This window comes from Pseudonaja textilis, chromosome 13 (genome assembly GCF_049901715.1).
Source record: "Pseudonaja textilis isolate UNSWEBS1 chromosome 13, rPseTex1.2, whole genome shotgun sequence".
NCBI classification, from domain to species: domain Eukaryota; kingdom Metazoa; phylum Chordata; class Lepidosauria; order Squamata; family Elapidae; genus Pseudonaja; species Pseudonaja textilis.
In genome coordinates this window covers 19,418,607-19,433,111 of record NC_142002.1, presented here as the reverse complement: position 1 = coordinate 19,433,111, position 14,505 = coordinate 19,418,607, and the positions used below count along the sequence as shown (strand labels likewise).

The 14,505-nt window shown below is 43.6% G+C and overlaps 1 protein-coding gene across 2 annotated transcripts; it reads right to left on the bottom strand.

Annotated features, from left to right (window-relative positions):
* Window position 1: 1 nt before the first annotated feature.
* On the bottom strand, window positions 2-14,037 carry ACSBG1 (acyl-CoA synthetase bubblegum family member 1). Of its 2 annotated transcripts, XM_026709569.2 has the most exons (14): window positions 13,948-14,037; window positions 13,222-13,283; window positions 12,411-12,628; window positions 11,647-11,735; window positions 10,952-11,072; window positions 10,671-10,751; window positions 8,891-9,040; window positions 6,781-6,957; window positions 5,314-5,495; window positions 4,142-4,372; window positions 2,894-3,111; window positions 1,976-2,115; window positions 1,479-1,725; window positions 2-865 (listed from the first exon to the last, which is right to left on the bottom strand). In XM_026709569.2, the coding sequence occupies exons 2-14, from the start codon at window positions 13,241-13,243 to the stop codon at window positions 789-791; spliced, it is 1,953 nt and encodes a 650-aa protein (XP_026565354.2). In that variant the 5' UTR covers window positions 13,244-13,283; window positions 13,948-14,037; the 3' UTR covers window positions 2-788. The 2 variants fall into 2 exon arrangements, with proteins under 2 accessions (XP_026565354.2, XP_087797786.1); XM_087941660.1 differs by lacking the exon at window positions 6,781-6,957 and having other exon boundaries at window positions 651-865.
* Between the last annotated feature and the right edge of the window lie 468 nt (window positions 14,038-14,505).

Here is a 14,505-nt window from a genome sequence, read left to right as displayed (position 1 = left end):
CTTGTTTTGTGTTTTTAATAAGAAGTGACTCTTTAAATGCTTCACAATCAATTTTGCATCACCCTCTTCTATCTCTGCAAAATCTCATTCGAGAAAGAACATTAAGTCTAAACAATGTATTTGGGTAACAAACAAGCTTTGTCATTGAATCATAAAGGCTTCAAATTTCTCAGTGAAAACTAAGGCGGGAGAAAAAAATAATCTGGAATCATGGAAAAGTGTCGTTTTGTTGAATAAAATAATCTTAGAGCCATGTGGAATATGGCAGTGTAAAAAGTTTGTAATAAACGCAACAGCACCGTCTGAACCAATTATGGCTCATTGCAGAGAGTTTCATGGCTACATTTTGGGGTACCTCTGAAAGTTTTTAAGCAATGTTTGCTTTACAAAATACTTTTATCTTTTGTCATATTTTTGCTGGCTTAAAAATGACCTTTATGCATGCCATTGAATAGTTCCTGGGGAATTCAGAATAAGTCAAGACACAGTTTGATTTAAAAGTATTTTCAAGGGACAACTTAATTAATCCTTCCATCTCTAGCCCATATCACTGCAGTAGAATAAAAGCCTCTTCACTGGAATGTATTTGGGAGTTCTGATTCGGTCTTTTCCAGTCGCTAAATCGAAAGTAACACGTGAGAAGTCATAAAGCAGAGTCGATGCTTTCCGCCCCAATTGCAAAAACTATTCATACCTTTTCCAGTGTAATGTTTGCATGGGAACAGTTAATGCTCTACAAAAGAAGCTGGCAGGATTTCTTCTCCTGACGGAGCTTAGGCGACTCGGCTTCAATCCTTGTAAAAAGCTTCGATTTCATTTTGGTACTTCTCGGCCACCGTTTGCCGCTTTAATTTCATCGATGGACCTAAAGGGTTAAAGAATTGGTCATTAGGAGGTATTCTTGGGGAAAGAATTGAAGATGGTAGGCGGGCTCAACTCAGGTAGCTGTCCACTCATAAAATATTTCTCTGGTCTTTTTAAGAGTTGCCACCAGAAAGGGAGGAGGGGAAGTAGCGCATTCCTTAAATGTTTTCATAGATAATTTCTAGGCGACCGAAGTTTCTGGCAGTGCAAAATTCTAACTGGAGAGCATGATTGATGACTCTGGGCTAGGGAGGTGTCCCATTGGAGAATATGAATTTTGATACACCCAGAGGGGTGGGGGAAAGCCAGGGTCAAGAGTGAAATGAATGATGTGTCTCGGAGTCGACTGCACGCAGGCAGCGCCGGTATGTTCACTCCTAATAAATCTTTAAGCTCTGAAAGATCTGGCTAGAGGCTCATGATTTAAATAGGGGTGAATACTGGAGCCCTGAGAGTAGCATATCACTGAGAGGTTCAAGAGCTTAAAGAGCTTAAATTTTGTGCAATTTTGATGAGTTTTATCCTCTTGCTTCACAAAGCCGTGGCCTTCCCAATAATCTACACCTTCGGCTCAGAATGGAAGTGCACCCCTACAAAATGCACCGTAAACTCACCAAATTCTCCCCCGGAAATGGAGAAATCTTTTCCTAAAATCGCCCACTTCTGAATGCGCTGAGGGTTACTGGTGGAGCGCCCATTGACGCGTTCGATGCCCTCTTGCACAGCCCGGTAAACGGCGCGGTCCCTGCTCTGCACAATCTCGGACACCCGGGTGGCTTTGCTGCCGGCTTTTTGGCAAAAGTCTCTGGCTTCCTGGGTCAGGAAGTCGGTGGGTTCCGATGTATCAGGATCCACTGAGCACTAACAACAACAACAAAAATTACACACGACACTTTTAACCGTGTCAAAGGAAAATCGAGTGGTCGCATAAAACCTAAGAGCAGGGTGACCAGTTAGTCCAGTTGGCTAGGCTTGGATCCAAGACATTGTGTGACTCTGAAATGGGGTGAAATCAGTCATCCCATCAAGGCAGCCAGGGAACAGGAAAAGGCCCACATTTCAAATATGCAACTGAGAATTAATTTTTAAAAACCCAATTTTCATCATGTACCTTTAAGGTCAACAGCATAGACAAGAACTTCTTCCGGTCGCCAATCAACACAGCGTTGCTAATAAGCGGCAGCTCCTTCCTGACAGCTTCTTCCAAGGGGATTGGGGGGATATTTTCACCCCCAGCGGTAATAATCAGCTCTAAGAAATACAGAACATCCAAGTTCAGCTCGAAAATACATCTGGTCGTCATCCTAGGTTTCCATCTGTGACAGGGAAGATAGAGCAGCCTCCTTGCCAATGCTTCTCTAGGGCCTCTTGGCATGTTCAGAAACACAAAGGACTCCATTTCATCCAGATTAAGACCCAAAAGATGTAAAGCAATTAAAAAAAAGTGTAATATTAAATGCGGATGGCTTCAACCTGGCTACTTTGGAGGCTTGTGCCCAGATAGAAAATTGATCAGACATTGATCGGTACCAAGGGTCCATTTAACAGAAGTTTTGCTATGTTCTTGCGTGGCATCCTGCAGAATCTCTTGGGCATCCTAAGTGCAAGAAACGGTTGAATCCGGGTCAACTCACATTGTCTCTTTCGGCAAAGGCTTATCCTGAACTTTAGGAAATATTATGTAGCTCTGGCTGTTCACTGTCTGATTTATCTGAAACTTAAGCGCTCCTGTCAAACAAGAACCTCTCCAAGAGATAAATTGTGCAGGGATGCCAAGAGATTCTTGGGACACTTACACCCGATGGCCGAAAAAGGGCAGCCTCCATCAATGACGGAGCTTGAATTTTGGTATTGAAGTACTGGGTAGAAGCACCTAAGTATTTAACAGCCTGGACAGCCGGAAGGAAATGAACTAGGGCAAAGCAATCTCCAGATGTTTGAGACTAACCACTCTGGCCAGTGGGAAAGTATGGCAGCTGTGGTCTAAAACATCTGGAGAACTTCAAAATACAGCAAAGGGAGGTCCCACCTTTAATTCTTCCAGTGACGTAAACAAATCCATCCTGGTCCATCTTTCCAAGATCTCCAGAGTGCAGCCAGCCATCCTGGTCAATCACCTCCTTGGTCTTGTCTTCCATGTTCAAATAGCCCATGAAGACATTCCGTCCCCAAAAGCAAATCTCCCCGTGGCCGTCCTTGTCTTCGTTTACTATCTTAACATGGCAGCCTGGGACAACCTTACCACAGCTGCAAGGAAAGAACAGACAGCAGAAACAAGAATGCCAACACCACCATGAGAAAGGGTGAGTGCTGCCTTTTTCCTGGAGTGGGCTGGTGGTGCCAGAAGGCTGACCACAAAAGACCAGACCCAGCCTTCTTTTTTTTGTTTTTTTTTTAAATTGCAGTTGTATATTTGCTTGATCTTTAAAATATTGGAGCTCTGGCGCTCAACAGCTTCCAGATATGCCATGAAGATGTCCCCAATGCCCCTAAGGAGAAATGGTTCTAGAAATATGGGAAAGCAGATCTGCCTTTGGAGAAAATCCAAATCTTGTTTCAGAGCCCTTGTTTCTCACCCTGGACAATTGGAAGAGGTGTGGGCTTCAACCCCGTGAGAAACGAAAATATAGGCTGTCAATCTATCGGATTCAATAAGGCCTTTGGATGATAGCAAGACCCAGAATAAAGAGACATGAACCAAAATTTTAGATTTCAAAATGGACTAGAACTATCTGTAATCCTTCTGAAACCGTTGCTAACTGCGAAACATGGTTTTGCAAAGTATGCACTGGTATTGGATACACGGAAAACAGGAGGAATGAGACAGACAGCCACGGGAATTGGAAGCCCAGACCTCTTCGAGTTGCCACAGTTGAGAAACTGAGTCTCCAAGGGAGTCCAAATCATGCGTGGAATTTCACAGTAGGATTACTAAATCAAACCAATGCTTTTATTTGCCAGTATATTAACCACAAATGAGCTCCCTCGTCATAAAAACTAAGCTTCATACGTTGCAAAAAGGCAGCCGTGCGGTCTTTAACTGCAAGGAGTTGGATAGTTAAAGGACCGCACTCGCACAGGGTGACCACAATTTGAAGCTACATTTCACGCTCAACACCCAGAGCGATTAGATGCCAGGGACGGCCAGGAAATCGCCACAAAATACCTTTCTTCGTCCCTTATCTTTGCAAGATGGCCCCAGCCCAGTCTACTCTGACCGCTAAGCATCCAAGTTTCTTTGGTGGGGGCTCCTAAGGAGAACAGGCCGGATCTTTACCTGTGGAGTCGATATACGTGTGGGCCGGATATGCAAAAGGGACCGGAGGTTTCGCTCATCCCATAACCTTCATAAATGGGGATGTTCAGGCCAAGGAAGAAGTGGGAGACTTCCACAGGGAGAGGGGCAGCTCCGGAGAAATGCTTCTGGCACTGGGAAAGGCCCAGGGCCCCCCGGATCTTCGACAGGAGCAAAGAGTCCACCAACCCCATCCAGAAGGGCTTTGAGTCCCTACCAAGATGGAAAAGAGGACAGCCAAGGTGAGATTGGGAGGAGCCAAGGGACCCTTGTCAAGATTCAGGTGGAGGGGGGGGGGGAAGAGACTGGTGAGACAATCAGACAATCTCAAACAGCGGTCCAAAACAAACCCCTTCGTGCAAATTTGGCGTTTCAGGAATACATTCACCACAGAGGTGGTATTCAGCAGGTTCTGACCAGTTCTGGAAAACCAGCAGCGGAAATTTTGAGTAGTTCGGAGAAGCGGTAGCGGAAATTTTGAGTAGTTCGGAGAACCGGTAGCGGAAATTTTGAGTAGTTCGGAGAACTGCCAAATTCCACCTCTGACTGGTCCTGTTCCCATCTATTCTCTGCCTCCCATTGAGTCCCAGCTCATCAGCTGGGTCTTCTTTGGTTGCCCTGCCCAGGAGAACGGAGCTGGAAAGCAGGTTAGTGGAGTGGGGAGGGAACCTTCCCGTGCCATGACCACCAAGCCACACCCACTGAACCGGTAGTAAAAAAAATGTTGAATCCCACCACTGATTCACCAGCGAAACCACCGCTGTGTTTTGCCTATCTGATCCTCCAAGACAAGGACGCAGAACGGCCCCGGGAAAACAAAGGGGGTTTGCAAGAGGCTATTGGGGGGCCACGGAGCTTTGCAAGTGATCCGGCACCAATTTTGGGAACTCCACAGATTTGCAGCTAGACCAGAAAAGTTTCAGAACATCTAATGAAGATATTGCTTCAGTGAAGTCAAGTGTGTTAAGATGTTTGTGCTTGGCTGGGGAAGCCACCTTGGCTGGGGAAGCCACCTCTAAGAGCTGAAATCCTCTCATCTTAAAGCAGCCAAGGTTGAGAAACGCAGAATATGGGATTTATTTGCTGTCTGTGCTCTGTAAATAGTTCACCTTTTCTCCCCCCGCCAAAAAAAACAGGACTCTAGGGGTACCCACCTATTTGAGCAGCTCAGGTTTTGTTCCAAAGTGGCAGACATGGCCCAGGAGAGCATCTTCCTCTTCAGCAAACCGGTCTGAGAAGAAGCCTCTTTGATCTTCTCCATCATCTTCTCCCACACACGGGGTACTCCCATTTGCGAGGTGGGCAGTGCTTCCCTGAGGACCTCAACCAAGCCTCCCTGCGAAGGCCAAAGAAGGGGAGGTTGGGAGCGAAGAGAACAGGGACGCCCACGCCAGGCCAATTCCCTGGTCCACAGGTCAGACTAGAGGATCTTGCCTTCAGGGGGCACTTAGTCAAATTGCAGAAGTCTGATCTTACTATATAAAATCATCCATTGCAATGTCCTACCGGTCAATGACTACTTCAGCTTCAACCATAACAACACAAGAGCACACAGTAGATACAAACTCAAGGTAAACCGCACCAAACTTGCTTGCAGGAAATACGACTTCAGCCACAGAGGGGTCAATGTCTGGAATACTCTACCTGACTCTGTAGTTTCTTCCCCAAACCCCAAAAACATTAACCTTAGACTGTCTACTATGGACCTCACCCCTTTCCTAAGAGGTCTGTAGGGAGCGTGCATCAGCGCACCGATGTGCCTACCGTCCCTGTCCTATTGTTTCTTTTTATTTTTCTTATACGTATCCATTTCATGTATTCATAACTATGTTTATACTTATATTTATTATCTTGTAAGCGATTGACAAATCAAATCAAATTAAAAAAAATTAAAATTAAAAATTAAAATTGCTGAAGGGATGTATAGGTTGTCCCCCTCTAAAGTGCGTCCACCCTATTTTCCCCTTTATTATTTCTCTAGAAGGGCATCTCATCCCGCCCTGCTGAAAAGTCCAGAGAGCATCTTTTGGGAGATGCATGGAAGTGCATGGGGAAGAAACTTGGCCCCAAACTCCGCAGAGAGAGAGAGAGAGGAGAGAGAGAGAAAGAGAGAGAGAGACACAGAGAGAGAGACAGAGAGAGAGAGAGAGACAGAGGGAGAGAGAGAGACAGAGAGAGAGAGAGAAAGAAAGAGAGAGAGAAAGAGAGAGAGAGAGAGAGAGAAAGAAAGAGACAGAGAGAGAGGAGAGAGAGAGAGACAGAGAGAGAGAGAGAAAGAAAGAGAGAGAGAGAGAGAGAGAGAAAGAAAGAGACAGAGAGAGGGGGAGAGGGAGAGAGAGAGAGAGAGAGAGAGAGAGAGAGAGAGAGAGAGAGGGGGAGAGAGAGAGACAGAGAGAGAGAGAGAAAGAAAGAGAGAGAGAGAGAGAGAGAGAGAAAGAAAGAGACAGAGAGAGAGGGAGAGAGAGAGAGAGAGAGAGAGAGAGAGAGAGAGAGAGAAAGAGAGAGAGAGAGAGAGAAAGAGACAGAGAGAGGGGGAGAGGGAGAGAGAGAGAGAGAGAGAGAGAGAGAAAGAGAGAGACAGAGAAAGAAAGAGAGAGACAGAGAGAGAGAGAGACAGATACCTTCAACGCATCCGGTTGTGCGAAATAAACTTCTTCACCCCACTTGATCCCAGTCCAGAGGTCATACATCTGACCGGCAATGTGGCTCAGTGGCAGGTAACTGACGATCTTTTCCTGTTGGATTTCGGCAGGTTGTACGTCTCCTGCTCGGCTGGCGTGGGCAGAGGTCCAGGTAATCTTTTGGAAAAGAAACGGCCAAGAATTAAAGATCCTGAGCCCAGGATCTTGGGGTTGATTGTTTTCTTTTGGTTTTGCTGTGTCCCAAGGTCACACGAATCCCCCCTTTGCAACCTTCTAAGCAAAAGGGGGGAGAGCCAGGTTCACTTAACAACTGGATTACTAACCTATCAACCGCAATGATTCACTTAACGACTGTAGCAAGAAAGTTCATCAAATCGGGCAAAGCTCATTAAACACGTCACACTTAACAACAGAGATGTGGGGCTCACGGGTAACAGATAACCAAGAGTTGGAAAGGTACCTCGTAGGTCATCTAGTCCAACCCCCTGCCCAAGCAGGAGACCTTACACCATTTCTGACAGAGGACAGTCCAGTCTCTTCTTGAAAGTCTCAGGGGATGAAGCTGCCACAACTTCCAAGGGCTCAATTGTGTCGAGGACTACCTGTATTGGGTCATTTCTGTAACATCACCTGCATTTCTTGGTGTTCCTCCTCCTACTACTTGAGTTGTGAGACTTTGACGTTGGAATTAGGAATAGTTTTAACATTGTTGGTGTGTTTACTGTGTAGCTGCTGAGCGGGCTGAGACAGCAGTGGGAGAGAGATCCGACCAGTAAATAATACTCTCTCCACCACGTCCCAATATGCTCTTCTGCGTCATCCAAGCAGCATCAAGGTGGCTAAATCCTTGGGCAGAATTTGATCACCATTTAGAGCGGGTCATCTTTTAATAAAAGGGGCCTCGGTTCATAGGGAGGGCCGGCAAATGCTTTCCACAATGAGGGAGACAATAAAAATAGCCTTCTGTGCACATGGAAATCAGAAATAGCCAGGCCCGAGCAAGCTAAGACTTCTAGGGAGAAGATGTCATTACTGGTCTCCGACTTCAGCTCTGTCATCCATGAATAGGTTTCTCTGGACAAGATCAACTCAACAAGATGTATCAGCGAGATCAACTTTATTGGCCTCCGAACCATCCATCCATGGATGTTTTAAGATGTGATTGGGTGGCCATTTGTCTGGAAAAGTATAGCATCTCCTGACTGAGCAGGTGTTGGATTAGAAGACCTCTAAAGTCCCTCCTAACCCTGTTGTTCTGGAAAACAGGCGTCCCCAACCTTGGCAATTTGAAGACCTGTGGACTTCAACTCCCAGGATCCTTCAGCCAGCGTATCTTTGTCATCTTAAAGTTGACAAGGCTGGAGATCCTTGCTGTAAAAGACATTTCTTTCGCGGGACACGACTAAGGAACCTCCCTCTGCTGCCAACCTGACGTGCTCTCCAGCCTTCCGGAACAAAGCCAAAAACTCTGGCATGATTTTTTTCTGTGCCCAGGGCCAATCTCTCTCTCCTGCCACCGTTGTCGCGCTTGCCAGTCCCCTGACCTGGAAATCCTTTGCAGTGTTGGAATAAAAGAAGAAACATGATTCATACCAGTTGAGAGTCATCTCTTTCACTCCCAAGCTGGCAAAAAGACCAGGCTGTTGGCAGGACACATTTCGACCCTGGCTAGGGACAAGTAGAAATATGGCCCTTTGTTGTGTTACAGTCTCTCTCTTATACTAAAAATGCCCTTTTCTCTGTTACCCTGACAGCAAATCAATGGCCAGCACTTATTTCAATACCTACTTTGCGTGAAGACAAAAACGACATTTTCATTTCTCCACTATTTTTTGACTTCCAGAAGAAATATGAACTTTCTTGTACATTTTTAAAGGACTCTTTATTTTTTTTCACTGTAGATGACTTCGTATATTGTAATCCCTGTATTTCAGAACTTGAGGGCATGATTAATAAATCTTCAATGCAAAATCAATCACATAACACGTTTATCATTGTATTCTTGCATTAATTTTGGCACTGTCTATTTCTTTGTTTCCAATTTGTTATCATTAGCATTTGCAGATACGGACGCAGCTCAAATACCTACATTGTCTTGGCTCAGCATGACCCCTTTGGGCTCGCCTGTCGTTCCAGAGGTGTAGATCAGGACACAACATTGGTTTGCCTCTTGGGAGTTGATGATTGCGTCAAGTTGTCCATCAAGAATTTCATTTCCCAACTCCATGAATTCCTCCATCTACAGAACAGAGAGGAAAGTCCCTATGATGCCCAGGGCTTCATCAAATTATATCTGTTCATCTTTCTGTATTCATTTTCCCCAGTCTTGGGTATCCTTGTATAATGCATTCAAGGCTTTTGCAATACATTATTATGCTGGCTGGAGAATTCTGGGAGTTGAAGTCCACAAGTCTTTAAAGCTGCCAAGTTTGGAGACCTCTGTGCTAAACTAATAACAATTGGAGGGAAAGTAGCACTAGATATCGTAGGAGTGGATTGTACTGTAAGTTCAATTTTTGTCAATCCACCTTCCTAATTTTGCATCCTGGTCTGCTAAGTGGACTTTTTGGTACTCAAAAAAGGGTAGCTTTTGATTGCATAAACGTCCCTATTTTTACATACAAGGACAATTTAAAAAAAAAGAACACTGGACATCAAGAACATTAAGAGATACAACTGGGAAGAACTACAAGGATTCTTGATGGGTCTTCAAAAGACCGCTTCGATCCAAGCAAAGTGAGGCTAAATCCAAGGATGTTTTTACTGGTGTCGTTACTCAGACAAAGGCACCAAGGGAGCAGCTACAGAGCCTATAATTTCACACAGGACTTATGAAGCATGTGAAGAAGGCTCCCGTGGGTCTCCTCGCATCGTTCCTTGGATCCAATCCCAGAGTTTTAGAAAGGAAAGTTAAAACGTCTCCAGAACTGGAAACCAGACACTGATGCATGAGCTGTCCAAGAAACAGCACCGGGGCAACTGAGAGCACATCCATTAACACTTCAAAGAAGGACGGTGTCCGTTCGGTCAGAATGACCAAGTGCGAAGTGTCAACACATCTGTGGAGAAATCCTTTCTCCATTACTATGATACTCTCCCTTCCAGCAACCGTAAAGGGCAGGGAAGGACACCGTTACGTGTTGGGAACAGACACCATAATTCCTTAGCCAACAAACTGTGCTTGAGGTTTAAGCATCTTCACGTTTCATAATTCACAAGAGCGGCTTTGGATGTCTTTTAGCAAGCGGAAGCCCGTGGGATTAGTGAGTTGGTGAGTTAATTTTATGACTGTTTCTAAATTGGCCTCAAGTTTTAGCTGACTAATCTGGAAGTCGCACCTTTTTAAGTCTGCACTTTTGTTCACGCGTGTGGGAAAGTATTATTTTAAAGTTTGAGGATGCACAATATAGCACAGGTATCCTTGGCAACTACAAGACTTGTAGATTTCAGCTCCCCAGCCAGAATGGAGAATCCTGGAGTTGAAGTCCACGTGTCTTAAAGTCGTCCTAGTTGAATAGCCCTGATATATAGTGTTTCTTCTGTTCTTTAGGATTCCAGATGTCTTTAGTTATACCAATCAGGTTCATGTCATAAGATGTATGAACCTATTTTCTAAAAGCAGGTTTTGAGCCTAGCGTTATGTCTGAACCTGCCAATTGTGGCTTATTTAACAAATTATGGCTAAGTACTATGCATCGGCTCAACCAGATACTCCCCAGATTTTTCCCTTTTCTGTCTTGCTGAAGTATTAATATTTCCTGTTTTCCACTGTTTACAGAAATCCCAGCAATGGGGGTGGGAGAATGGAATTAAAACTAACGAGGCAACGAAAATGGACGAATTACTTGATTTATCATGAATTTACATACCGTATACAAATTGGGGTGTTTCTCAGACACAGGATCTTTATACATCACCACAGCTTTTAAGTACGGTAAACGATCCCAGATCTGTGCAAAAATTGAGATTTTTTTTTTTTAAAGTCTTATTTGTATTGTGGATAATGCAATACTGGAACCAAAAAAAAATTAACATCCCAACTCAACTTAAAAGAAATCAGACAGACGAATATTACCATATAAACCAAAAACATTCGAGTTAAACTGACATTCTCAAACAGGGGTGTGAATTCTAGCAGGAAGTTCCTTACCTGCGTTATCTTGTCCAGCTGCTTCTGGTTTTCCACCACCACAATATTAGCTCTGCAGTCATGAGCAATGTATTGACAAGCCTCTGGAGAACTGGTGGTGTAGATCCCAGACACAATGCCGCTGTTGTGAGTAGAAGTAAGATTTTTCCTTTTAATGACAAGCGTGTCACGTCATACAAGCGAGTTAATATTTGCCAGCTTGAAACCAAGGGCTTATGACAATTAGAGGAGCACACAGGGTTTTTTAAATTCATTCAGGGCCCAAAAGCAGTACTGAAACTGGATAGTGTTTGGATGGGAAACTAGCCAGGAATCTCAGACTATAATTTAAACCAGTATTTCACAACCTTGGCTGCCTGAAGATGTGTAGACTTCAACTCCTCAAATTACCCAGATAGCTGACTGGGGAATTTGGGGAGTTGAAGCCCACACATCTTCAAATAGTCAAACACTTGCAGATTTTTTTCAACAATCCCTTGTATTTAATGCACTTTGCTTGGGATGACTACCCAATGGCTTGTAACTTGTTGACCTCTGGACCTGTTGACACCCATCCAGCATTCCTCACCTGAACCTGGACAAGAGGGGAACTCCAGTTAAACCATCAGCTACCTCAGCCCATCTTCCCTGGCCTGGAGTTTATGTGGGTCACATTTTCCTCTGTAAATCCCTAAGGAGGACATTTCCAACCTTACCCAGCAAATACAGCTCCTACAGCCGAAATGAACCACTCGGCAGAATTAAAACCCAGAATTGCAACACTGTGGAATCGTTCAAGGCCGAGCTTGGAAGGAAAAAAAAAGGAACAATACAGTCAACATTGTTGAAAAGAAAGAGAAAGTCTTTTTTTTTCCCCCACCACTGAAATGTGAACTTGGCTAATTTCTCCTCCCTCCCTTTTCCCATTTAGCTTGGCATGCATAATTTCTAGGTCATTTAGCACAGAATCTTTATCCCATGCCAACTTTCCGGCTGTTTCTCTGATTTCGGCTGCGGTTGTTCTTCTCTAAACACCATGCAATATCTTGCTGTTTGAACATTACTTGCCTTACTTAGTCAAAATAATAACAAGAAGAGCGTTGGCGGCTAGTCTTCGCTTATCAAAACAGTTGTGGCTTCATGAGGACGAGAAGGACCAAATTATCAGGGCTTGAATATCTTTGCAGTTGCTCAAAAGGCAGTCGGTCCACAATTTGCAAAACAAGAGGTGGAGGAAGAGGAGAAAAAGGAGAAAAAAAGCAGGAAAGGTGGTGTATGCCAAAAGTTTGTTAGGTGAGAGGTTGCCACGGGATTCCTGCTTAAAGTAGCATTCTTTATAAGAAATATTGCAAAAATACCACGGTATAGATCATTCTTCACATAAAGATAAAATTGCACACATACCTGCCTTCACTTAAAAAAAGCCTCAGTCACCCCAAAGACCACAATGTGGGTATTGGATATAAAACTCAAAGTTTACCTTCAGGAAACTCTTGGCTGCTTTCCGAGAAAGGCGGTAATACTCCGAAAAAGTAATTTTTTCCCATTTCCCCTCCTTTTTGCTGGCTAATGCATTGAGAGACGTGTATTTCTCTAGGGATTCTAGAAACATCTGGTGAATTGTTATCGGCGCTTGTGAGCAGGTGGGATCCCTTCGCAGCGTCACCTGCCCGTCCGCTGTTGTGGTCCAGAGAGGAGCTAGGAAACAAGAGCAGATTATTCAGTAACATTTGGAGATGAAAAACCCTCTAAAATCCAGCTGTGTTAGCTCCTCTTTGTTCATTGGGACCAAATAGGTAATTTGCAAGGAAGATAAAAGAGGCAACAGCATTTTTCTGGGTTTCCTCCACAACTTCTTTTCTTTCATGAACAATCTTTCTATATTGTAAATCCTACAGTCAGGATGATTTTGATTTTAGTGATTTATAAAACAGAACAGGAACCAATACAGGAGAATATTCACAGCTCAGGATCCCTGGGGATCCCTGAGCTTGGTTGTTTTCTTGTAGACGTTTCATGACCCAACTAAGTAACATAATCAGTGCTAGAAGGAAATGCAAGAACCTCATTCACTTCTGGCACTGCTGATGTTACCTCGTTTGGTAATGAAACATCTGCAAGGAAAACAACCACGTTCGAGAGCACCAAGGACTCCTCAGAGTAGGAGCCTTTCCAAAATGCAAGATAGAAATACATGAATCATTGTCCCAGAAGTAGATTTAGTTCCTTCTTCAAACTACTTCAGTGCATCATAAATAAACCAATTCGAATTCATCTTGATATTCATTTACCTGAATTTTTTTCCAGACTCATTCCAGAATCTTTTCAGTTGCTTTGGACTTCTGACAAACTTCTGTGAAAGGAAGGAAATTTTAAAACTCCCTTTAAAACTCCGGTGGTTAGTAGTATGCAGAGGATCATAGTCCTCAAAGGACAAATTGCAGCAGGCAATATTTTTTATCTAAAACAGTGTAGAAGCAGAGAACAATATTGTCCTGTTTGAGCAGGGGTTGGTTGGATCTTTTTCACAAAGGAAATTATTCTTTGCAAACAAAAGAATACAAAAATATTTATTTTCTCAATAACAAGTTTTACAACTCTGTATCTTTTTTGGAATGTGGTTTTCCTTTCATACAAAAAAATGCACTTATTCTCTATTTCAGAATTCATCTTCTCCTCCCTGTCCTGTTTCAGCCTACTTCTACCACTGTTACGAAAAACACATTCATGCATTCCTATATTTTAGCCCATTTAATTATTTTATCTTGAATTTCTCAAAAGACAACTCAAAACATTGCCAAGACGTTGTCATTCTGGAAAGACGAAATTTTCTTGCTTGCCCAAGTTAAACTCAACCAAACAAGATGTGGGTCAAAACGTTTCCCCAAATCTTTTGAAATTATATTTTTAAAAAAGGCTATTATCAGTTTGATGTGTCACAGTCCTGACATCCTTATTTCATACAATGCAGCCTCCATCTTTTAAGAAAAAAGCAATTTCTCCAGGCATTATTTTACCTGATCGCTTTATTTCTGGTCCTCTTTTGTTCTGCTGCAGTTCTTTCTTCAGAGAACCCAATCAAACTGACCCAATTCTTTAGAGACAAGCAGAGTCGATTAAACTCCGGAGTTATCAACTGCTGATTTTATTTAAGAATCCCAACAGGCATCAACTTCACCCAAACATGCAGCGAGATAGATTGGGCAGCTCCAAAGCTCTTCCTGGTCAACTTCCCAAGAAACTCTTTCGTGTTCAGTGGGGACAAACTTTCCTTTCATTCGCTGTTTTTTTTCCTTCTCCGTGAGAAGAATCTCAATGACGTTTGGGATCAGACATCCCTTGGCACAAAGGAGAACGGGAAGTGGCGGAGTCATGGATGTAGACCCTGGAAGACGTTACATTTCTGGCACGAACGGACGGTGTGGTTACTAAAGCATTTTCGGCAACTATGGTCTATCAAACGCCAATGTAATTTATTATGAAATCGGGATTCAGTTTTTGGTATTGTTATTTCCCCATCGCACAGATATTTCTTTCTTTCATTCATTCATTCAAACTTTAAACCATCCCATATC

Coding starts and splice junctions, on each gene's coding strand:
- ACSBG1 (XM_026709569.2), bottom strand. CDS start 13,243: ATGAGTCTGGAAAAAAATTCAG. Junction 11,736..12,410: donor CAGCCAAGAGTTTCCTGAAG/GTAAACTTTGAG, acceptor TTTCCTTCCAAG/CTCGGCCTTGAACGATTCCA. Junction 11,073..11,646: donor GTAGGAGCTGTATTTGCTGG/GTAAGGTTGGAA, acceptor TACTCACAACAG/CGGCATTGTGTCTGGGATCT.